General features: G+C 42.3%; 1 protein-coding gene across 5 annotated transcripts in view; it reads right to left on the reverse strand.

The window, feature by feature from the left end:
* Positions 1-1,878: 1,878 nt before the first annotated feature.
* zbtb7a (zinc finger and BTB domain containing 7a) overlaps positions 1,879-26,636 on the reverse strand; it is a 28,336-nt gene continuing 3,578 nt past the window's right edge. For 3 of the 5 annotated variants that reach the window (XM_060941462.1, XM_060941458.1, XM_060941459.1), the window contains 3 exons: positions 22,042-22,548; positions 19,579-20,408; positions 1,879-8,638 (listed from right to left, as the gene is read on the reverse strand). In XM_060941462.1, the coding sequence (XP_060797445.1) occupies positions 8,170-8,638; positions 19,579-20,408; positions 22,042-22,470 (1,728 nt within the window). In that variant the 5' untranslated portion in view covers positions 22,471-22,548 and the 3' untranslated portion in view covers positions 1,879-8,169. Of the gene's footprint in view, positions 8,639-19,578; positions 20,409-22,041; positions 22,549-24,376; positions 24,447-26,636 lie in introns of all 5 variants that reach the window. The other 2 variants (XM_060941461.1, XM_060941460.1) reach the window with 1 other exon arrangement.

Consider the following 26,636-nt stretch of genomic DNA (forward strand, 5'->3'; position numbering starts at 1 on the left):
ATCCAGTCATGTGGCAGCAGCATAATGCAAAAATGATGCAGATACATATCAAGAGCTTCAGTTAATGTTCATACCAAACATCAGAATGGGGGGAAAGTGCTCTCTCTGACTTTGATCGTGACATGATTATTGGTATTAGATGGACTAGTTTGAGCGTTTCAGAAACTGCTGATCTGGGAATTTTACATACAACAGTCTCTAGAGTTTACACAGAATGGTGCAAAAAACAAAAGCATCCTGTGAGTGCAGGATCTGCAGGCTGAAACACCTTGTTGATGAGACAGATCCGAGGAGAATGTTCAAGCTGGTCTGAGCTGACAGGAAGTCAATAACTCAAATCACTCTTTAAAACCATGGTGAGCAGAAAAGCATCTCAGGAAGTTAGCAGAAGATCAAGAGCTTCAGTTAACGTTCACATCAAACATGTGATTTCTGTGGCTTTGACTGTGGCATGGTTGTTGGTATCAGAAGGACTAGTTCGAGTTCTTCAGAAACTGCTGATCTCCTGGGAATTTCACACCCAACAGTCTGTAGAGGTTACACAGAATGGTGTGAAAAACAAACCAAAAGAACAAAAACAAAAAACACTGAGTGAGCAACAGCTCTGTGGGTGGAAATGCCGTGTTGTTAAGAGAGATCACAGGAAAACGGCCAGATTGGTTTGAGCTGCCAGGAAGCACAGAATCTCATCTCATCTCATTATCTCTAGCCGCTTTATCCTGTTCTACAGGGTCGCAGGCAAGCTGGAGCCTATCCCAGCTGACTACGGGCGAAAGGCGGGGTACACCCTGGACAAGTCGCCAGGTCATCACAGGGCTGACACATAGACACAGACAACCATTCACACCTACGGTCAATTTAGAGTCACCAGTTAACCTAACCTGCATGTCTTTGGGGGAAACCAGAGCACCCAGAGGAAACGCACGCGGACACGGGGAGAACATGCAAACTCCGCACAGAAAGGCCCTCGCCGGCCACGGGGCTCGAACCCGGACCTTCTTGCTGTGAGGCGACAGCACTAACCACTACACCACCGTGCCGCCCCTGAAGCACAGAATAACTCATAATTACTCTTTAAAACCACGGTAAGCAGAAAAGCATCTCTGCATGCAGAAAACTTTGAACCTTGAGGTGGATGGATTACAGCAGCAGCAGATCGCATCAGGTCCCACTCTTGTCAGCCAAGAACAAGAATCTGAGGCAATCATGGGCACAACTCACTGAAACTAGACAGTTAAAGACTGAGATCAGGTGTCAGTTTCTTCAACTGTCCAGTTTGGGTGGGTTTGTGCCCATGATTGCCTCAGATTCTTGTTCTTGGCTGACAGGAGTGGAACCCGATGCGATCTGCTGCTGCTGTAATCCATCCACCTCAAGGTTCAAAATTTTGTGCATGCCGAGATGCTTTTCTGCTTACCATGGTTGTAAAGAGTGATCATATGAGTTACTATATCCTTCCTGGCAGCTCAAACCAATCTGGCCGTTTTCCTCTGATCTCTCTTATCAACAAGGCATTTCCACCCACAGAACTGTCGCTCACTCAGTGTTTTTTGCTTTTCACACCATTCTGTGTGAACTCTAGAGACTTGTGTGTGAAATTCCCAGGAGATAAGCAGTTTCTGAAACACTCGAATTAGTCCTTCTGATACCAACAACCATGTCACAGTCAAAGCCACAGAAATCACGCGTTTGATGCGAACATTAACTGAAGCTCTTGACCTGTAGCTGCATGATTTTCTGCATTGCGCTGTTGCTATAGGATTGGATGATTAGATAACAGCATGAAATGTACAATAAAGTGGATGGTGAGTATATATTTAAATAGCATCTGATGGCAAGGATGATGTTATCTGCATAAATTATACTGAGACAGAAAAATCATAAACATTTCTTTTTTAATAGAAAGATCTTATTTCTTAAACCAGGACACCAGACATTTTTGGATATATTTCATAAAAATAAACAAACGAAACAAAAATTAAACCCAACAGAATAAAATGGAACCAAAAACCAGAAAAAAAAATGGAATTACATGATTTCGACGATGCACATTTAGTGGTCTCATATACAATACAAATTCTTTTCATCGGCAAAAGTGCAAATTCTCCCAAACTCGCCCATCCCTCCGTAGCTTCAACAGACATTGACAATTTAAAGGAATAGGACTTAATTTAAGCGGATAAAGGACAGGATTGCTACCGTCCAAGCCTGAGATACTGGGAAATATTCTGCCGCCCCAACGTTTGCCTAAGTGAACTGTTAGAATGTGCCCTAATGCTTGTATCAGGGTTTAAACCAAGATGCTATTGCTGAATTACTGTTTCTTATATGTTGTTTATCTTGCCTGTCTGCATTTTATATAATTATATACACATTATATAATCTGTATGGATTCAACAAAAATATTCTATATATTCCTAAGGATATTTTATTTGTCCCTCTAACCACTGAAATTTGTTTTAACAAGTGATTGAAATCTACTATAGTGTGCTTGTACAAACTAGCATTAGAGTAGGAAAATAGAAAGAGGTCATATGTGGCCTCATATGTGCATGGAAGATTGACACTGTTAAACATGAGCATGTGCAGCTAGACCCTGGATGAGCTTGAGGGGACCAAGGCCACCACAGTACCATTCTAAACTGCAACTTTTTAAGCTGTACATGTGAATTCTGGAAAGTCCTTTAAACGTATTTATAGTCTTGTCTTTCCCACCAAAAACGTCGTATTAGAAAGCACGTCCTGTATGATGTACTGCTGATGTTGTTCGTTACTTTGCCGTGTTTGTCTAAAGCTGCATGTTGTTTAGTGGGGCGGCAGTTCAAAAGGACTTCAACCCAAATATTAGCACGTTCAAGTTTCTCTTTCCATGTAGTTTTTTTGCATTTAAATAAATCACCATATCCACAATGAGATCTTAAAAAAAAAAAAAAGAGAAGAAAACAGCAACAATAACATTAAAACCAATGGAGAACGCACATAAAAGTGCCTTTTTTTTGTTACAGTTGCCAATCTGCAAACGTCATGATGGCTTTGATAGGCTCATCTTGCTGCCTAACTTGCTAACCTCAGGACTGAAGGAAGGCAGAGGGAAAGAAACACATCACTTCTCTTCCCTCAGACCTAACCATATCTACTCTCCTGCCATCGTTTTAAGTGGGAATTTTGTAGTTATGGAATGAATCCCAGATTTGTTGGTGGCTTCAAAAAACAAAAAACCAGCAAAAAGTCTCTCTGACACAAACTACTCTCTCTACTGTGGATATTCTGTGGCCCAGAGGCAGGAATGTAGCCAGCTCAAACTGTAAGCTCAGGGAAAGATGTTCACCCTGCAGTTTGATGTTTTTGTCTAATAATCTAACTCTTTGATTCTCTTTTACTTGAGAACCTTAGCATTCACACGATAAGCAGAGTAGTGAGGGGGACTGTGGGTGCATAGGTCTGTTTGGTACATATAAATCTTGACATGGACAGAAATTGTACAATAAAGCTTTGATTAGATGCAAGGCAAAAACTATGGGGTGGTACCAAACCAATGGTCTGCAGTGTTTTCAACCTGAGAAGCAATTGACTTAAAAAATAGATGATTACCCATAATCTCCACAACAGTGACTTGTGTGCGACCACACAACGAAACACCATGCACTGTTGCTCAGCATCATTTCAATGACTGGTAAAAGCACAACATCTGAAGCTATCACACGCTTGGGGAGGCATCATTCATTCCTGAACATAACGCGACAACTACCTGTGTTTATACAAAAATGCTACTCCCAATTCCGTGCTGGTTCCCACACCTACAAAGGACTCCTAGTGCAAAGCGCCTGTAAGCAACAGACAGCAGTCTCTCCGTGGATGTGCAGAAATACAACACAAATCTCTGTATCTTGCATATACCTAGTCAGAATTCAACCCTTGGCATGCTGATTTATAGTTCAGATATGACCATTTTCAACCCTTACTACTTTTCATTCCATGATTGTTACAGTAATCACTGTCATTGCATGTGTTTTTAATGCTTGTCCAGAACCTGACAAATAAATAAAAAGAAAGACAAATTAATATTTGGATATTACAAGTGACAATTTCTTTTAAAGAAAGACACCATCTCAGTGTAGCGCCTATCTAAGGAGTCATAAAAGGGAACTGAGACATCAACCTTCTATGAAGAGGATTGAAGCCCAGAGCGCTAGGACTGGGCGAAATGACACAAATATATATATAATAATATTTAAAGACATTAACATATTTTATATATCTGTTTATATAAAACACATTATTTATTTATTTATTTATTAGTCCCTCTCTGCTTAGTCAGGTTTATACACAGTCTCCCCCAGACTCCTTGTGGACCCATTTATACAATGTTTAAATCCCAGACAAGGCCAGTGAGCTGCTATGAACCTACAGATGTGTCATTACTTAGGTCAGACAGATGTGAAATCGGGTATTTAGAGTTTTATCCAGTTAAGAGTAGACTGTTAGACAGTTTCCTAAATGCTCTACCATCATGTGCCCTGTGTTGTGGTTTTGCTGACTTGTAGTATGTGCTTTGGATTTTAACCACACTAATTTTTAAACAAGTTATGTTGCTCAATAATGTTGCCGTTATTTGGAAATTTTATCTGATGCAATCATTAAATTAAGTAATAAAGAGACAGCAAGCTTATTCAGATACGAGTTAAAATATTTTCAAGTAATCCAGGCCTTTACCTACTTTGGATTTATAATTAATAATAATAATAATAATAATAATAATAATAATAATAATAATAATAAAGGGAAGTTTAAAAAAAAAAAAAAAGCAGGCTCTGCGTTCAGCTCTGCGTTCATGGAAACTCAAAGGCCTTGCCCAGTTAACCAGTCCTTCTTATTTAAGGACTTTTAGTGCAAAAAATTCTTGCTGTTTCAGCTAAAGCACCATATCCAGTGCTATCAGGCTACATATCACCCCCAGCTGAGCCACCAAAAACAATCATCCATTTCCATGATACAAATTCAAACCCCATCCCTCCCCTGTACACACATCAAATCATACAAGAGCTGTTAACTTAAAAGAAAAGTGTAGCGACAACCCTTGCAGGGCAAAAAGAAAAGACTCATTTCATCTAGTAAACAGGCAGCAACAGATCACAAACAGGACAGAAATAATGAAAGAAAGAACTCAAGTACATTTCCTTTTCTCAATGATTTCTACTCAACTTGCTTAAGTCATAAGGGAGCTTGGTTTTGGGCTGTGGCTAATTTTCATCAAACGCAGCTTGCTCTATGGATCGACCAGCTGCAAGCTGAGTCACAGAATGTTTTAGTGTAGGATTTAGGTTCACAAACAGCCAGAAGCCGCGCTTCCAATAATCAACCCAAAGTGCATTAAAAATTCTTGGAATTTCTGGACAGACTGGTCATATAATGTGGGTCAGGACAAATTAAGCTCACTCTGTAGTGAGCACTACTTAGGGTGTGGCCTTGCAAGAGCAACATTAACCAAACACGTCCCTTTTATTACAAACCCTACACAGGTCATCATTGAGTAAAAATTGGAGTTAGACTATAAGAGGCAGTCTGTTCTCTGCACATAATGATATAAACCAGAGTAATGAACTGGTCAACTGTCTAAATGGAATATACGTATTAAGAATTACTGGAAGACCCCTGCAGACACGCAGGCACCAAAACACACATTCTCACAAACACACACAAGCATGTACCCACCCCCTCAATGACCCCATTCTGCATTAAGACGTATGTAAAGAAAAAAAATTTATACATCAAATGAAAACTTCAAGTGCAATCAGATATAAGGGCAATATCTTCTATTTAAGGGTGTCTTTTTAAAAGTCTGCTTGTTTTCTAATCAAGGTTGCACACCATTTCGGAAACTCAACATGATAACCCTGCAACATGTGACTGTACAGATTGTATTTTGGCAGCCAGTCGTCAAAAACCTAAAACCACAACAAAGAACCAAGCTAAGCATCATGACATGGATGGGTGTCTTTTTTTTTTTGTCTTTTTTTTTTAGCACATTCTCTCTTTTGTTTCAAAGTACCCGTTTATTTTGACAAAAAAAGTGCCCTTCTCAGTAACAAAGTGCAATCAAAACCTGCTGCTCCCGTTAAGGTGCAAAGGACTGAAACAATGGGCAGAGCACTGCAGCTGCAGCAATGGCAAAGTGGGTGATGATATCTGCCTCGCAAACAGTATTAAAAACTTTATTCTCTCGTCACTGCCACCAGCAATTACACCAAGATTTTCCTTTGTATTCTCCAAATGAGGCAACTCTATCTGAGGTCTGTAAAGTCCATCAAGCACTTCTGGAATCGTAAGATTTAGTGATCACAGCCCCTCTTTCTAATAAAAAGGGAGGCAACTGTAACTGGAGTCACAATGCCAGATTTTGTAGTGAAGCATGTTTGGACGTGTCCACAAACCTGACATGCTAACGCTCCCAGCCCCAGAGATCGAGTTATGTGGCTTAGGATGTGTCCAAAGGACAGTGTTGCAACCTCCCAGAGATCAACACTCACAAAATTAATGGAATGTCGACTCCCCCCGAATTGGCCTCCCAATCCAAACAAGTATTTATTGCTCATCTTATCACCCTGGTAGTCCCATGGAATTGTGGTACCTTGGGCAGAATGTTGGAACAAGTACTACTAACTTCCCATCTCTCTCTTAAATAGAAATCTCTTTTTCTTTGTCCACTGGGATTAAATCTTTAGTAAAGCTGTGCAAATGCATAAAAGGTGCTCATCTCTCTTTCCTTCCTTCCCATGCATGAAAAGAGAAAACATTCTCGGCCTTTACGCATCAGCTGTCTGTAAAACAGCGCTCGCTCTTGCTCTCTCTCTCTCTCTCTCTCTCTCTCTCACTGAGCTGGCAAACCTTGGCAGATTCATTCAACATGTCTTTCTCTCTCTCTCTCACACACACACACGCGCACGCAGATCACGGTTCATGCTTTGGGATGGAACTTGCCGGTTCCGTCAAGTGCTGAGTTTAGGACAAAATGGGTTCCTCAATTAAATGTTCTCATACATTCAAACAGCCTTTCACCCTTTGTAAGCTTCACTCAGAGAGAAGCCTGGAGTGAAGTCGAAGGAAGATATAACCCTAACGATCTGTAATAAACCTTTTATAAAGGGACCAATATCTTTATCACCTAGTATATACACACACATGTAGATAATGTAAAGTGTCAAGTACCCAAAACAGCCAATTCAAATGAAAACATCAACAATGACAAAAATAAGACAAGAAAAAAAAAAAAAAACCAATAATTCTAAAAGGACAAAAAAAACAACAACCCAAAAACCCCACAGGCTTGTGAGAGGTAAAAGATTCAACATGGTTTTGCTCAGTGGCAAAATGATGACGGTAGTGCTTCAGAAACACAGAACCTCATCCCATCTCTTCCTCCCATGGCCTAATATGATTTGACTGAAAACGTATACCTTTTAAAAAGATATAACCATGGATTTTTTTTTTTTTTAAATCGAGAAAGTAACACTTAAAATCAAACCCCTGTCTGATTCTTTCTGGAACATTTATAAAGAAGGTGCTGCATCAGAATTGCATAATATTGCCATATTGATCTGAGACAATAGAACCTTTTCTTGAAGGAATATGTACATATTTTTCCACTGCATTTAAAAAAAAAAAAAAAAAACGACTCATTTGATGCTTCTCCCACATCTTGGATCGCTCGGTTTACCTGTTGCATTAGCAGCTGTGGTCAGCCAGGTGTTTGACACCTCACTTGTTTAAGACAAAGCCCTGTGGACACAACCCAGAGATGAGGAACCTGTTTAACTGCATAGTAGCTCCATTGTCTCGTATGCATATGGACAAGCGATTACGCCAAAGTTAATTTAAGAACGCAAAATCAAAAATAAACACCCAGAAAGACAGAGACAGCACAGGTGAGTGATGTCAAGTGCTCTTCACTCTTTCAACAGGCCAGTAACTGTGGCTTCAGGTCTTTATGCTGAATGTTAAAGGGGGAGAAAAAAAAACAGAAAGAAAGATGTAAATGAAGAGATTTTTGGGACACCCTGATTTGGTTTTTAAAAGAGAAGCATGGAGTTGTAGCTTTTTTTTTTCTTTTTTTTTTCTCTTGATTGATTTTCTTTTTTCTCCCATTTCTGTGCAACACCAGCAGTGTGTAATTTATGGCGTTGTGGCGTCTCTTTGCCTTGCAGTTGCATCTCCTCTAGCCTCTCTGTCAGCCAGCGGGCTGTGTGTGCTGCTCTCTGGAGCTTCTTCCAAAACAACCACACTGATGCCCTCCTCGTCATCCTCATCCTCATCCTCAGGATGCAGTTGGCCCCTCATGGATCTCGGCCCTGCGCCAGTCGGGTCCAGAGGGGCTTCAAGCACATCTGGTTCTCGTACGCGAGGCTTGCGCCCACGGCGAGACGGGATGCCGTTGCAACCATCCTTCTTCAAGTGGCGGTGGAGATGATCCGAGCGCACAAAGGTCTTAAAGCAGCTGGAGCACTGGTAGGGGCGTAAGCCTGTGTGTACGCGCATGTGATTCTTCAGGTCATAGTTGTGAGCAAAGGCAGCACCACACTGTGTGCACAGGTAAGGCTTCTCTCCTGTATGTTTGCGCATGTGAACCTTGAGCTTGTCCTGTCTGGAAAAATGCATATAAAGACAAATTTAAAGTAGAAAGCATCATTTAATTTACAGAGTTCAAGTCTGATAACTGTACTGAACAATAAAGTTTGTTTTAGGTACTGTAGTTATAAGTGCTAAGGAATGAACAACTTTACCAACAAAACAAAAATGTTGAATTAGCACCTTTCTCCAAGTAAAACAGTTACATTGTGATATAATATCAGAACATTTAACAATTATTCCACGAAATCGAGTCGTACGTGAGCCGATAGCCGACAAGGAGCGTAGCGCCAAGCAGGCTATAAGCCATGTACGACGAGACCGAGTGGACCAGTTGTTTTATTCTATCCACATTCACTGGATTTTGAGAAACAGAGCATTTTTATTTTTTGCAAGTTTGATAAATAAAAACTTTATACAAAATGCCCGACAAAATCATTTCTGCTTAGTGAAAATGCTATAATAAAAATTCTTGAAAAAAAAAAAAAAAACATTTTTACCATCAAATGCTTTCATTCCATATTTTGTTGCGCTTTCTTTTTTGTATTTTTTTGGGGTTTTGTTTTCAGGTAGAGTTTTTATTTCGTCCTTGGTTGGTTCAGGAACACGCTCCGCCATTTTGTTTTTCTCTACTCACGGTATACGAGCTGATTGCCTAGTAGTAGAGTAGCCAATCAGCGCGCGCGATTGCTCATATCCGGTGAATGTGGATAGAATAATTCATATTATAGTACCAGACTTTTTCTAGTTATATTACATTTGTGGGCGGCACGGTGGTGTAGTGGTTAGCGCTGTCACCTCACAGCAAGAAGGTCCGGGTTCGAGCCCCGTGGCCGGCGAGGGCCTTTCTGTGTGGAGTTTGCATGTTCTCCCCGTGTCCGCGTGGGTTTCCTCCGGGTGCTCCGGTTTCCCCCACAGTCCAAAGACATGCAGGTTAGGTTAACTGGTGGCTCTAAATTGACCGTAGGTGCGAATGTGAGTGTGAATGGTTGTCTGTGTCTATGTGTCAGCCCTGTGATGACCTGGCGACTTGTCCAGGGTGTACCCCGCCTTTCGCCCGTAGTCAGCTGGGATAGGCTCCAGCTCGCCTGCGACCCTGTAGAACAGGATAAAGCGGCTAGAGATAATGAGATGAGGAGATGAGATATTACATTTGTAAATTTGAGATTATACTTGTTTTTGCTGAGGTTTAGGTTAAGCCCATTTAATTATCAAAAAGTTACCAGTCAATTACGCTTATAACTATAACAACAACAACAACAACAACAAACAACCTTGATAAAAGTTAATGGCAGCTTCCAATGCTTAACGTCGTTAAGAAATAACCACAGACCCCACTTTGACGTCCACATTATTAAAATACACTTGGCACTTCTTTCTCTCCCTTGAGGTATTTATACAGTCACGAGGGGAGGAAAAATGTTTAACGAAAGCATTTATCTAAATGTTCTAAGTTTACTAAAATATAATGCAGATGTCCTGAAATCGTGACTGCTTTTCCAGAATTTATGATTGCGTTTATTTAATCACTGCCTTTGCATATATCATGCCTTTATGAAATAATAAAAGCACTATAACTTCTCTTATAGAATCTTTTAAAATAATAATGTAGGTTTGGTTCTTAATCTTGCAACATATGTTTGCTCCCAGGAGGCACTGGGTCGTCTGGGGACAAGAGCCATAAAGCTAGAATCTTTATCTCTAATTTCTCTGTGAGGCAATGAGGAGTGCTCACTGTTCACCATTTGAGCTTGGAAACTCCTGAAGCAGCTCGACAAGGAATGATATTTTATCGGCATAGTAAAATGCAGGATTACAGGGACTGATAGGAGATATGAAATTTTGCACTCAGAAAAAAAAAGATCAGAAATCAAGGTTGTGTACACAGACACGCAAATGTCCATCGTAGAATTCAGCATCTGTAATTGGGGTTAGTTAAGTGACTGGAATTTCAGTTAAATATAAAGCTATACAATCTAAAGCTGAAAGCATTTGTCGTAATCCGAGTTCGCCCGAGTTACCGAAAATATTTAAACATAGATTGAATCAAGAATATGTGAAGGAGAGACAGACAGTTTGTGTCCAACAAGTAGTAACACGCTGTGAACGTGAGATAGATTCTCACCTATGGGCTATGTTGCGAGATCAAGTGCAAGGTCTTATGTCGAAGGACCTCTGCACATGCTTTACCCATACACCTCCTCCCCTTCCTTTCTGACCAGGGCAGAGTACAGCTAAATAAACTACTGCGGCTAGCCAGCCCGGAACTGCGGAGGCTTACTGTACAAACACACACACACACACACTCGTGTGTGTGTATATAAAACACAAACACACAGACCCATAGTCAAACACATACACGCACAAAACCACACACAGGCATATTTAAAAAAACACACACACTTGCCCTGAAACCCATAAACACATGTATCCCTACCTTCTAAATCTTACACGTATGCAAAGTCACTGTAACCTACATACTAGCACGCACAGGGAGACACCATACAAACCCATGGGACAGTGTAATAAAGTGGCTCACTGACAGAACTAAATTATTTAACGGACAGGATTGATTTATTACAGCGTGAGGGAGAAGCCCTGATCAAACAGGATTAAGATTACACCCCTTCCCACTGCATTTCATCCGAGCCAGCACAAACAGACCCCTGGATATTTTCAGGACAGCATCTATTTACAATGCAAGTTCCCTGATTAATTCATTAAGGGGACAGTTTCATGATTGACCTGATGCCCTTAGGTATCAGTGCACACCATGGTTCCAGCTCAGTAAAGAGGGTCATGTGTATAGGGGGCAATAATCAACATAACACCCAAGATCACAGGTTCAAATAGCTCGCTGGCAGCGATACGGCACCAATCTGTAATTCCATTCGATATCGACATAAAGCAGTTTATAGTGGCCTCATCTCTGATAAGAGGCAGCACAGCCATGCCAACACAGCCCACTTTTTATTGAATCCCCCTTGTTAAAATTCCAGGACTTTGTCATGCAGGCTGCCTATCCCTATAAAAGGTTGTTTTATAGCCACTTGCCCCCTGACTAGAATACAGAACATCTACCCATTTCCTTGTTCTTTAGCATTTGCAAGTTGCCTTAGGTGACGGCGACATGATTTTGGAATTTACGGGATTTTTCTGAATATAAATACATTCAGGTTTCGCCATCAAATGAAACATGCTGAACCCTCAGCTGTGTAGTTAGTTTGTTGGCAGTGACTGGAGGATAAGGAAAACTATTCCTGTGCTGTCCTTCAATCCAGGCTATAGATATTGAACTGTGCACCTCAAACCTCTGGCCCTCTTAAAGAGGTAAAGAACAAAATATATGAGCTTGGTAGCCGTACATTAAGACTTGTTATAATTTTGAAGACATTTCACAACTAATCAAAAAGGCTTCGTCAAGGTGAACAAGGATTTACATTATATACTGTGACATACATACGTTTATCAAGATTTCTGACCCACCCAAGTGCAATGAACTCCAACACCTTCAAATTTATAACAAGCCTACTCGTCTCGGTTAATAACTACAAGATGATGAACTCATCTGGTGGACTGAAAACTCTGTGTTTGTGATGTTTAAAAAAAAAAAAAAACCCGTTAAAAACATGAGCGCACCAGGGAGGGGCTTGGGGGAGCTGCAGCTACCCCTAGGATAGCCATAGCACCCCCTTAGCGCCCCCAAGAAATTTCTGTGGTTTATTTAGAATTTGTGTGTTTGAAAACTATTATGTATAATTTGAAAAATAAATGAATACATTAATAAAAATAAACTGATTATTTTTAGACTAGGGCGGCACGGTGGTGTAGTGGTTAGTGCTGTCGCCTCACAGCAAGAAGGTCCGGGTTCGAGCCCCGTGGCCGGCGAGGGCCTTTGTGTGTGGAGTTCGCATGTTCTCCCCGTGTCCGCGTGGGTTTCCTCCGGGTGCTCCGGTTTCCCCCACAGTCCAAAGACATGCAGGTTAGGTTAACTGGTGACTCTAAATTGACCGTAGGTGTGAATGTGAGTGTGAATGGTTGTCTGTGTCTCTGTGTCAGCCCTGTGATGACCTGGCGACTTGTCCAGGGTGTACCCCGCCTTTCGCCCGTAGTCAGCTGGGATAGGCTCCAGCTTGCCTGCGACCCTGTAGAACAGGATAAAGCGGCTAGAGATAATGAGATGATGAGATTTTTAGGCTACATCCACACGACAACGAGATGTTATTTAAAAATATATTGCGTCCAAATGGGCAACAATCAGTAAAATATCAGGTCCATATAGCAACGCAATGCTTGCTGAAAACGATGCAATACACATGCCACACCTCTAGGGGCGCTGTAAGACGGTCCCTTCGGAGACACCAGAACAATAGAAGAAGTAAGGACGCATGCGCATAAACTATTATGCGCGAGACTTCATATTAGCCACAAAGTCAGGAAAACCTGTTCGTAAAATTACATTATAATGACCAAATACAAGGAAAAGTATTTTTCCAGTCTCACCTGTGAAAGGTAATCCCATGTGATCTCGTTTGGACGGCAAACCTGTTGGTACAGTTAAACGCAGCTAATCTTTATTCTCCGCTTTGACCTCTCCAAAATGGCGGCGAGGATGACATGATTCTACGCGGAAGGCGGCGTCTTTAATGGTCCGGAATAAATTGAATGATACACGTTGATGGATTAATTTTTTGTTTCTCACCTGTGAAAGGTAATCCCATATGATCTCGTTTGGACGGTAAACCTGTTGGTACAGTTAAACGCAGCACATGAATCTTTATTCTCCGCTTTGACCTATCCAATATGGCGACGAGGATGACGTACGATTCTACGCGGAAGGCGGCGTCTTTAATGGTCCGGAATAAATTGAATGCTACACGTTGATGGATTAATTTCTTCTACGCCCTTTTTGAGGAATGTATTGTCGGACTTAAACCCACATCTGAAGAGGTAAGATCGCTCCTTTTTTTTCCCCTATTTTTGCTGGTGGGATTGACTCTGCCCTAAGGGCAGAGTCTCTCTCTCTCTCTCTCTCTCTCTCTCTGCACCATTACACAATAAATATTCACAGTGAAAATACTTTGTAAGCGCGTTTCATGAACCAAGTTATAGGATTTGTTGACAACTCGCATCGAGTTCGTTACACTTCTACCCGGCGTGAAGCACTCACAGTCATGTGGTTGTGATGTCATCGTAAACAAATCCGTTCTACTCATCCAGACAACTTCACAACGGCAACGTTGCCAGATCTTTCCACTCTGGAACCCGTTCTCAAAAAGATTGCGTTTTGGGCACCCAAAACGCCGGTGCCGTGTGGATGCCAGGCCTAAACGATAAGCAATTGTATCGGAGTCACCTGAATCCGTTGCCGTGTGGACAGGGCCTCAGACTAAAAACAGTCAACACAGGTGATCTGATTCAGCCAATGGACGGAGCACGCATTGAACTTTTGACCTTTTTCACGTCTTGTTAGCCAGAGCACAATTTTTTTTTGTAACTTAGCTTTAGTGATATTGTAATGGATCGTTCTTTACTTCATAAACATCCAACATGTGGACACTCAATCAACGGACACATCATTTTGTTACGAAGATAGCGAATGGTAAACGCATTATTTTTTCCTTCTGTTGCCAATTTTACATTTAATGCATTTTCCGGGTTGAGGCACAAATTCTGACTCCTTATAGTTCCCTCTATGAAATACTCATTTATATAACCTTAGGTCTATGGAACGAAATATTGTTGATCCATTAGTCGAGGTTTTAGTAACCAACAGCATGATTTTGTGATCTCGGAACCTGAGGCTGAAATGTGCACAAACTGCATCCCTTACTTTCTGCTTGTGTGCAAGCCCTGGCGCTACTCTGTGAAATTTTATATTCAGAGGTGTATTTACGTAGGCTAGCTTGTGAACTTATATCCTGTGAGGTGAATATCTTGCTTTGTGTTGACCACAGAATGGCATTGTAACTGTCGTGGACTACGTACTGCACGTGTGCATGTGTCGGCAATGTTGCAACGGAAATCAGAAGGGCACTTGGAGAGCTCAGACCTCCACCAAGGCCAAACGCTGCAACATTAGCAAAAGTGAAACTAAATTCATCGAGCTGCCCTGTGAGCTGGATCTGCTCCAAAATTTAATGGGCTCTTCAGTGGCCCATGCTACACCTTTCCACCAAGTTTGATGAAAATCGGGCCAGTAGTTTGTGCGTAATCCTGTTTACAGACAAACCAACAAACTGAAAGCATAACTTCCTTGGTGGAGGTAATTAAACTGTAGTGAACGGCGCATTAATGGGAAACCCTACATTTCAGAGCACCCTTCCTGAAAAATCAAATACCAGCAAAAGAAAATCTCTGGTGCCACCTCTGATGAAAAATATATTTCTGGTTAATTAGCTTAATCTCATGCTGATACCCATCCACCCATGCAGTATCTATACCGCTTATCCGTCAGGGTCCAATCCTGGAGACAATCCCAGCTGACTTCACTGCAAAAAATGATATCTTAGCAAGTGAAAATATCTTGAAAATATCTTGAAACGATCTAGCATTTCCTATTAGAAGAATACAAGACACCAATTCTGAGATTATTAAACCTAGTTCTAGATTGCAACCAACTTATTCTAAAATATCTGTCCATGCAGCAAGATAATTTCATTAATATTAAGTAATTTTCTCCTCAAATTCAGTTTTCAATTTGTTGCAGTGTTCGGGTAAGAGTCTGGGGTACACCCTGGACAGGTCGCCAATCTATTACAGGGCTAACACTGAGAAACAACCATTCGCACTCGCATTCACGCCTATGAGCAATTTAGAATAGCCAGTTGTAATCCACATGTCTTTGGACTGTGGGAGGAAACCGGAGCACACAGAGGAAACCCACGCAGGCACAAGAACATGCAAACTCCACACAGAAACACCACAGAAAGGCCTCCAAAAGCTCTATTTTTGTCTGACCTGACCATAGAACTGGTTCCAGGCAGAGTTTCAGTAGTGTTTAACAAAGTCCAAGCACTTATGTTTGTGGTTTTCTTCTGGCACGCCTTGGAGATGGCGTCTAATTGTAGATTTGGAGACACTTTTGTCTCATTTCATTTCTCTAATCTTCCCCCATGTTGATGAATGACTAAGGGCATCTGTGTCAACCCCATATTTATACCCCAGTAAAACAGGAAGTCTTCGAAGAGTGCTTATGAGTTCCTAATCACTCAGGTGAGCATGTAAAAAAATTATATATATATATATATATATATATATATATATATATAAAATGAAAAATAAAAGAAAAAAGTGATTGTTCATAAGATTTTTCTTCATTTATAATAATTGTAAACAATTCTGACATGTCATTTTCTTAAAAATATAGATAGTATTTTGATATGATTTAAAAAACTTGAGTACGTTACTTTAATTATAGGTGTGAGATTAGGCTAATTCATCAAAATACATTTGATTTAATTTGATCAAACAAAAGATGCTAGCAGTGTTTTAAAGGGGAACTGAAGGCAAATTTTTTATCATCAAAATTCTATTTCTCATTTTATAAAAATGTAGGAATGCGTTTCTGACAGCTATTTTGTCACTGCTATAGCAAGTTATGAGTGTTTGAAATATGCTCTGTAATACATCAGTCCATATGTCAAAGCGACAGCCATAAACGAGATTTGCTGAGACCTGTGCGAGACATCGTAGGACGGAAATAAAATGTACAGCGGAAATCAAAGTGACCAACATCTACCAACGTCGTCAAAAGACGCGCGCACCCTCCTTCGAATGCTGGCGTTATCAAGCCGGAAGATTTCCCTGTGTCCGAAATCGCTCCCTACTCACTATATAGGGCACTATATAGTGGGGACGCCATTTTGTAGCGCTGTCCGAAACCTTAGTGAGGATTAAGAGGGAAATGTGCTCAGTCGTGGCTCAGGTGGATAAGGCGCCATACCATAAATCCGGGGACCCGGGTTCGATTCTGGCCTGAGGTCATTTCCCAATCCCTCCCCGTCTCTCTCTCCCACTCATTTCCTGTCTCTACACTGTCCTATCCAATAATAAAGGTGAAAAAAGCCCAAAAAAATGTTTATAAAAATATGTATTTATCACAAAAATACATGCATGTGGAGCGTCGTGGCTCAGGTGGATAGGGCGCCGTGCCATGGGTCCGGGGACCTGGGTTCGATTCCGGCCCAAAGTCATTTCCCGGTCCCTCCCTGTCTCTCTCTCCCGCTCATTTCCTGTCTCTCCACTGTCCTATCCAATAGAGGTGAAAAAGCCCAAAAAATATCTTTATAAAAAATACATGCATGTATTTATTATTTTGAAAACCCACCAGCCGCCTGATCTGGCATGTTTTAATTGTGCGACAGTAATGACAAATACCAGCACGATGGACTCGTCCTTATCCTGTCGCCTTTCCAACTCTTCTCTACTCCACGTTGGTTCGAGGTCGTATGGAATAATCTCCATCACTGATGAAGCTGGCAAATCTCAAAATTAATCTAAATTAGAATGATATGGCGATCTGGCCGCTGTGTAAACAGTTTTCAAAATGGCGGTGCTGACACTTCACGTTTGAAGTCTCGCACAAGTCTCGTGAAGATCACGCGGATAAGCGACACCTGCCGTGGATCAAACGAACTACAGTCAACATGGCTAAAAACCGAAAAGGCCGATAAGGCAGATTCGACCATAACAGAGGCCAGTTAAGTCCCATCTCCTTAAATTGCTGAATTGATTATTTTAATCATTCTATTAAGTTTTTCTAGTAGCATTTGGGGTCTTGGACATTCACAGTAAATTTTAGGACAGTAGTCCTGGTAACTAATTAATAAAAGCCTGACATGACAGACATACTAAATGACAATAGAAACACATCGGTTTCTATCATCAAAACCTGACAGACAAACTAACGTCTACCATCATATTCTGACAGACACTCTAGATGACAATAGCAACAAAACTGTTTCTTACATTATTAATCTGACAAATTTAGTAATAATATTAAACACCTCATCACTAGAACCAAATAATAAATAAAATATTGAAATAAAAAAGATAAAATTTATTTTCAAAATTGAAATATCAACAATAATTGTCAGAGCAGTGAAGATAGACACGACTGTGTCACTTTCGCGAGGAAATAACACATTGAAACGGCCTGTCGGCTGAAAGGGTCACAAGTGGCTCCGTTTTATCTCAACTTACGATAGTTTTCCTCCAGAAAAATTTAAATATGAATGCACAAATATAGTCTCAATGTTTCTATCGTCAAAAATTTCTATCGTCAGGATAGCTGACTGAAAATCTTACCTTGATTTATTTGATGAAATCTAGCTGTCAGAACTCCAAGTCTTGCCCGGAAGTAAACGTCTGCTGTCACAAAAATCATGCGCAGTAGAATTTCCTCTTTGCGTCAGTCAACATGTGCGTGGTGAGGGCTTGAATTTTGCTATCGTCAGGTGCATTTGACTGACACACTGACAATAGCATTTTTTTAAAAATAACTGTGGGCTTCTCTCGTGAACGAAATAGTTTTTTTGCTGTTAATCTATTTCAACTCCATCTGTTGACACCCAAAAATGATAAAGCCTGCTTCCACACGATAACTACCAAAGATCCATAATGGCTGAGTCTATCGTCAGGTCATCTGACAGAAATTCACTGACGATAGCAACAGGGATAATGAAAGTGATTTTTAAAATGGGAGTTATGTCTGTCAGATATGTCAAAGAAATAGAACTTTATTCTTTAAAAATCTTTTATTGATATACTCAGTGTATTTTTAAATGACGTGCTGTTTTAGAAGACCAAATACCATATTTTCAATCTTGAAAATATTACCTCACTGAAAAAAGGACAAGAAACATTTCTTATTTTGTGGGCAAGTGGTTAATGGATCCAGTTACGGTAGAATCTGCCATAAGTGTCATATAATATGCCATATAATAACTGTGTCTGGGCGGCACGGTGGTGTAGTGGTTAGCACTGTCGCCTCACAGCAAGAAGGTCCGGGTTCGAGCCCCGTGGCCGGCGAGGGCCTTTCTGTGCGGAGTTTGCATGTTCTCCCCGTGTCCGCGTGGGTTTCCTCCGGGTGCTCTGGTTTCCCCCACAGTCCAAAGACATGCAGGTTAGGTTAACTGGTGACTCTAAATTGACCGTAGGTGTGAATGTGAATGTGAATGGTTGTCTGTGTCTATGTGTCAGCCCTGTGATGACCTGGCGACTTGTCCAGGGTGTACCCCACCTTTCGCCCGTAGTCAGCTGGGATAGGCTCCAGCTTGCCTGTGACCCTGTAGAAGGATAAAGCGGCTAGAGATAATGAGATGAGATAACTGTCTGTTATTGTATATATGACAAACATCTTGAATCAATACGAGTCACGATCTGAGGTTAATAAAACCAAAAACGTAATTGAAAACACGTTAAGAAATAAAGCAAGTTTAAAAATGACTTCAGTTCCCCTTTAAGAGCACCGTGAACCCTTTCACGACGACAGACCGTTATTCTGGTCTCACTGTAGTAGGGAAACCCCTGTGTATCGTATATGTTGATTGAGGGAGAAGTCAGATTCCCCAGGATTTCCTACAATGTAATTTAAATAAGCACAATGTTATTCTATGTTAATTATGGTTACGCGTCTTTCTTTCAGTAAATATCAGTGGATAAAATGTTACACAGTGGTGAAAGGGTTAAACAGGTACAACCAATCACCAAAAGGAAAAATGGTGCTCGGCTAGTAAAACGGTTTCCTCTTACAAGCTATTTGATTGAAAAAGGAATGATGCTACCAAGTTGCTCCTGAAGAATCCATTTCTTTGTTTTACAGAGTGACTTTTACAAAACCATCTTGTCCCCAAAGTATGTGTCTGCCCTTTCAAAAGACATAAGAATACAGTTCTAATGGAAGAATAAACCAGCTGTAAATTGGACAGTTGAATTAGCTGTTCTTTAGCTCACCTGGTGAAGCGCACTTTGCAGATGGCACACTCATAGGGCTTCTCTCCGGTGTGCGTGCGGATGTGGCGGGGTAGCTTGCCAGCACCCTGGATGACCTTGGAGCAAATAGGGCACTTCTGGAAGGCCTTGGAGCGCATTTTTCTCTCGCCACTGGCGTTCCCTGTGCTAGGTTGGCTTCCAGTTCCTCTACCTTCTCCACCTTGCACTGAGGCCCAGAGTGGAACGGTTGCCTCTTCACGCTGCACACTGTTAAAGTACTTCAAGTAAAACTCAACATCAGGCTCCTCTCCGTCAGCGCCCTCGTTTTCAGCCCCAGCTGGTCTCTCCTTCTGCCGCTCTATAGAGTCCATCATCTGCTGCAGGAGAGCACTGGCAGGCCCTCGCTCCACCTCGTGCTCCACCTCTGCTTTGCGTTCTGCATTGGGCTCAGATTGATGGAGGTAGAAGTGTCCATTCTGTGATGATGGGGCATAGAAGTGCGAGAGCCCTTCAGTGCCATTCCCTCGAGCCCAGATCAGCACGTCCTTGGTGTCCTGCTGCTCATCAGGGTCGTCCTCCGGGTCTGGTGGAGGGTGCATCGCCAGCCCTGGGCCTGGGGGAGGGAAGTAGTTAGACAGCCTGCCATTGCTGTCAGCGCCGTTGCGATGGCTAAAGTGCAGGTGTGCAGACATGTCCCTGAGCTCTGGCGTACTGCAGCTGCTGCTCCAGTGCGCCCCTCGCTGGAAGAATTCCAGGTACTCGCGTGCGCGCAGCCGGTTGCCCTGCTCTCGGCTGCTCCGCCCACACTCTCCGTCCTCCTCCAGCTCATCCTCTCTTCGCTCGCTGCCCGTCTAAGGACAGAAAGCAGGGCTGTAAGGTTACAGTTCATAACAGCCATGCTTTTTTTTTGTAGAAGTTAAAAAAGTACTTACATATAAGGACATGAAAATGTACACGCTACTATCTCTCATTACATGTGTAGTGTATGCACGATGTTTGCCCCATGAACAAAAAATGTATTACATTTCTATGTACACTGCAACCCTGCTATAACGCGCTCTTTTACTACGAGCATTCGCATATAACGAACCAAGTTTGCGTCCGTCGCCTTTAATGACTTCGAGTCGGAGTCTTCAAAAAAATAAAATCACTGAGCCATGTCCTCCTCTTCCCACCAGAGACAAACAACAAGTAATCAAGTCCACAGTCAAGTTGACAATACGTGTTAACGCCATAAAAGAAAGGCTTAACAAGCCTCGCCTAGGTGTCAGTCAGTAACAATTATCGAGAATGGCAATCACTGACTTTTAAAAAAAAAAAAATCTCTTCAAAGGACTTTATTATGAGCTAAAAGCAGTTTTACTCGAGTCTTTACTCCGTAAGCGCTGTTGTCGTGGCTACTCGTAAAAGTAACACACTCTCCGTCTGTCAGAAAACGCAAGTGATAGACGGATGTAAATTGCTGGAAGAGTTTTATTGAAAAACATGCTGGCAAACAAATCCAAACCAGTGATCAAAAATCAGTCAAGAAACAGGCAATGGTCAAGCGAAGCACAGACAGGATATCAAAAACGGAGACCAAGGGCAAAATACATAGAGTCAGAAACCAGAATATCAAAACAGTGTTACAAAAGGCTTGGTAATGTGAGACACTAGGTACAGCGTGTATGCTTCGCAAAGTCTGTGTGTAGTGAAAGTCCTTATAAGCGTACGCTGATTGCACTCTAATCCGGAACAGCTGCATGGTAATTAGTCCTAATGGCACTGCGTGCATGTATGTGAGTCACAGTTTGAGGCATGCCGCTGCGCGCATGGACGCGACACCGTCGAAGACAAACTTATTTCCTTTGCTTTGTAAATATGTAAGTGAATTAAGTGTAAATAGAAATTAAACACATCTGATCTTGTTTTACGCAACAGTGAGTGCTTGATGTGACAAGTGGGTCCAGTTCAGTATTACGAACTTTTTTTATACAAGATAAATCTAAGGGCAGTTAGTGAACATTTATGCAAATAGAATTCTAAACCCACAAATATTAATAAATTAAGCTCCAAGTCTATAAAATGTATCCGTTCAAATAAATAACTACATTTTCAGGAAAAACAACATGTTTTGAATTTCCATCACATAAGTCAGGCATTTTTAACATTTAAATCCAAATGATGGTTACGACTGACCCATGGCCTCATTTCCCACCTCTAACATTTTTTTTTCCAGATAAGCCCGAAATGATCTGGCATTCTTCAACTCTTGTGCTATAAACAATTTACCAAAATAGAACTTCTAAAGCTTTAAACAAAAATAAGTTACCATTTTTGTTAAATAACATCGAAACAAGAAGGAACAGTGTGTTGTGCACAGTAAATGGAATATTACTTTTTCTGACTTTATCTCTTCGAAATATGAAGTATGTAGGATGGTCTAGAAGCTAACATCTCTACTCAAACATGGCAACTCTTCCTTCGGAAAAATGGTTGACCCACCGGAAGGGAGAGCACTTTGGTGTCAAGCAGGTGTGTGCAGACGTCTTGGACGGGTGAGATCTCAAGCAGTCGGGCAGCACTCAGGATGTCGGCTACGCTGCTACGGCTTAGGGTGAGTGTAGCTGTGTAGGCGAAGTCCAGCAGTGCAGCAAGCGCCTCAGCACGCACAAAGTCCAGTGCGTAAACACTCTGGCGCTCAGCAGCCAGGCCTGAGGTAAAGAGTTTGTGGAAGTAGGAGCTGCAGGAGGCTAGAACTGAGCGGTGGGCAGGAAATTCACGCTCCTGCACCACCAGCAGCACATCACACAACATGCCGCTGAGTCGCTGCCGGTTCAAACCTTCCAGCAGGTCAGCGCTGTGCTCAGGAAAGGGGACGCCCACTGGGCCCTCCTCTGCCTCACACGCCCGCCCACCGGCCCCTGACGACATCTTCCACCAGCCTGCCGTCGAGCCGCCAATCGCAGCCGCCGCCCGGGTCTCCGTCCTGCCGTCTGTCCGTCTGCCTGTCTGCGAAGGAAAAAAAAACCCAACATGATGTGGCTTCAGTCTAAAGTGTGCTTTTGTACACATATGGTGTAGTCTCAACTGTTAGGATATTAGAAATGTATAAGAATAGACTGCGGTTGGTCAGTTATCCATCTCTGCCTGTCTGCAAAGTGAAACTTCTTTTACAATTTTCAGTTTGAGAGCTTTTGCACATAGATAGTAGTAGTCATGTCATTGAAATACATTACAAACAGAAAAATACTTTGGCGATTAGTACAAGATGACGACCGTCGTAGGTCAGCTACACCTTAGTAATCTATTGAGATAGCATCGTGCAAATTCTCAGAATGGAGTAACTGCAGTTTCTTGTTCCTCTTCTACTGACAGTTTTTCTTACTTCAGACCCGTTTCTTTCGAGATTCTCACTTCCTTTTGAGGCAAACCAGCCTTTGAGTTATTATCGTCAAGTTGCTAATGCAAATGTGAGACAGAGAAAGAGAAGCAAGCAGACAGTGGTCTAACGGTTATCATCGTATACATCAGGTCAGAAGACCACTGAGCGAAGCAACATTAGCAGGTCAAAGCAATTTAAAGCTCAAGTTAAATAAGATTATTAATGTTACTGAAACACAAGTAGAACAACAGTATATGCAATACACCAGTTCAAGGACGAGACACTTGATACTATTATGATATCTCAAAGTTGGCTGTGATGAGATTTGGGAAAGAGAGTAGCAAGTCTGCTGTCTCTATAGGCAGTGGGAGAAGACAAAAAAAAAAAGTGGGCATGTTCACGGCAGAGTGGCGCACAGACCAGAACTGTGCAGCGTGTGCACTTAGTAGCACACACAGAGGGCGGGGGGGGACAAAGGATTGTCAGGGATAGGCCAACGTGGAAAAAAAACACATTAGAGGAGGAGTAGGACACATGAACGGCTGTGAGGGAACTGTATTAAATCGGGAGGTTGTCAATCCGGTCTGAGCCGGTTACCCCACCCTGCACTGTGTGCCAAGTTTCAGGAAAGACCTGTCCCCTTGCTCACGTGTTGAGGGGAGATTAAAATGATCAAATGTAGCCTGGGTAGGAATGAGAGGGAGGTGGAGAGGGGATTTACAAGGTAACTCTCCTCGATTTGTCGTTCAGACGCACACACAAACGAAAGCCTAGCACCTCCTCCACCTGGAAAAGCAACCCAGCAGGGGGGGTGAGACTAGTTGGGGGGGGGGGATTATTCTCTATAGGAGCAGCATATTCAAAAGAAATTTCTCCCTCCCTTTTCCTCACGCCCTCATGAAAAAACTGCTTCCTACCTCACCTGCCACAATGTCATCACACTGCAGAGGTCATGCTTAGGTAAAGCACAACCCTAATGCACTAAACAAACCTGTCTGCTCAGCCCATTCTACCCTAGGCCACATTTCACGCCAGACAGCATATGATCTTTAACTTAACGTTACATTACTTTTGTAGCGTCTAATTATTACGAAAATCACAGTAACACAATGATCTAGGTCGCATGCTTGTGCCGTGCATACACTTCTATATAATACACCTTAGGGGATGCCCTTCTAATAATAGGTATACTCTATTAGTTATATTCTTACATCCTGACTGGTTGAAGTTCAACAGTAATGTGTGTCAGCTGATCGGTCTTTCTTCTTTAGCTGATGGGCACCAGCGTGCTCAGCCTTGACGCCAGAGCTTGCTCTTTGTTTTCTCTTTGGGCCTTGATAAAGCCTGGCTGACCGACGCTCATTTCACTATCGCTCAAATGGCTCATTTGAATAGACTAGGGTAAAGCTCAGCCTCAGTGTTGGGGGTAACGGACAAATGCCGAACAAGTTTTACCTGGAGAAGGTAGTAGTAGGGGTGAGAGTGGTAAATTGAGCTACTCCATCTAAATCCAACAGGAGAATACCTGCAGTGTGAGAAATCAGGAATTGAAAATCAGAATAACGAGACGGCTTTCCGTGCCATACACATTACATAAAGAGACGTCAGAAGTCTTACGTGCTTCAGCTAGGAGGTGAACAATCAAAGTAGCTGTCCCTGTCCCAGAATAAACCCTACTTGAGCTGAAAGAAAGAGGAAACACTGCAAACAAACCTGATCCTGACACCTTCTCATGGCTCCAAACATTCCTCATCATTAATTCATGGCCGCGGGTGACGGGGGCTGTGCCTCGGCCCCAATGACTCGCTCGCAGGCCTCTCAGCCGGCAGTCGCACGCACAGCCCGCCACTGCTTTGCAAGTCAAACCACAGTTCGCTGCAAGTAGCCATCCCACCCCCCACCTTATCCCAGGCCTGCCTGCTGTGGCCAGCACACAGAGCAGTTATCAGCATTGACTGTTGGAATACATTTTTGAGAGGTTTGCTAAAAGCAAACAATCCTAATTACTTTGAGTAACTATATCCCTGTGTACTCATTTGATAGTTGTGATACACAGTGTCTTGTGCCAGTAAGCAAATCAATTTTACACTACAATGCATACTTTTTAGTATGTTCATGTAACAATGGGTAATCAAACAGATATTACAATGCTATTACACTGACTTCTTGTCTGAATAAGCTTCTAGGTATAAAAGCTTGTGAAGGCTGAGCTTCTTTTTAGATAAAACTGTTTGTGTTCAGTGATTACTTTGTTAGTAGCCTGATACTTTTCACCTTAAATGACTCTGCCTGATGCACATGCCAGATCAGATCGTATATTTAATCCATTGTAAACTCAAATTGAAATGTCTAAGCTGAACGCATACCTCACATTCCAGGAACACACATTGACTTATGACATAAACCAAAACAGCCATATGTTTCTCTGAGAGCAAAAGCATAGCACTGGAGTTCTCACAGTGCCTTCATTGCCATATTTCAGTTCCCCCCCGTCTACATTCCACCAGTCACCTTCTACACTAAGTTGATGGAATCGAAACAAGCTTGGGAATCTTTCGTGAGAGCCCATCAAATTGATCACACAGTCTACATTAGCTCCAATTCCTCAAAGGAATGCAGATGAAGGGTGTGGAGAGGCATCCTTTGACCAGTGTGTCCGATCAGTGCTTGTGGATGGCCAGTAGCAGTCATTTGGTGTGGGGGGGAATTCACTACACACAGGTTGGAAGATTTCGAGGTTCAGGCAGGACTGGAAAGATATCAGCGGATAATCGTAAATGCTGTGGAGAGAGGGTGTCCAATTCCAAGAAGAGCAGGATTTTGTGCAAGCCCTTGCTCATGAGTCACTACTGCCAGCAGTAGTTAGGGAAGCCGGATTGGTTGTAGAGAGTGCAAGCAGGAAGTGGGCGAACAACTGATAAAACTGGAGTTATGAGGTAGGGCTGCTTCACTGCAGATATGTCAGTAGCTTGCCAAAAAATCCAGGCTCACAATACCCCCTTAAAGGTAGTGGGTGAGGCTGTTTAAAAATCAACCTACACAACTTTTGGAGTTGCTACTGGAGGCCAACTCACTCCAGACTTAAAACAAAAAAAGCAGTGCCTAACCATATAAACATTCATTTTCTTTAGTTCATATGGCTTATTTTAAATGAAACACTCAACCATCTGTAATTCACGTTGCTCAGTTAGAAGAGAATGTGAAGAGGAATGGTGAAAGATCTCCTTCTAAATGGGTGACAGCATGTTTATTGATTCTCCTGAACTGGCCATGGCTTTATCGGGAGGTTGGACCCAAGTGTGCAAATGTCAGACACCCCCTCAGAGTTTGACCAAAGTTTTCCAGGCCTGTTTCCCTGCATCTGGCAGCTGGCTTCGGTTTTTGAGAGTCTTTTGGACACTGCGGCCAAGCTTACAGGAAACCAGTGAAGAGAGACCAAACAACGTGACCCCTCACCAAAAAAACGGCAGAAAATGCCTCAGAATGCAGCTCTGCTGGTTCAAGTGCCCTTGTGTTGTGGCTGTCGCCATGTCTCCTTTGCTGCTGCAGAGGCTGGACAGAATGGACGGAAGATGACTTCCTGTGTGACTCTGGTGATGGTGTAACAGAACCCACTCTGTTATCAGATGACCAGCTCTCCCAGACACTGCACTGCGCTCATCCGCCACCAGCCCACCACAGCTTCCACTTCCTCCTTTTCTGCCTCTGCTGAGGA

The sequence above is a fragment of the Neoarius graeffei genome, chromosome 15 (assembly GCF_027579695.1).
Source record: "Neoarius graeffei isolate fNeoGra1 chromosome 15, fNeoGra1.pri, whole genome shotgun sequence".
Lineage (NCBI taxonomy): Eukaryota > Metazoa > Chordata > Actinopteri > Siluriformes > Ariidae > Neoarius > Neoarius graeffei.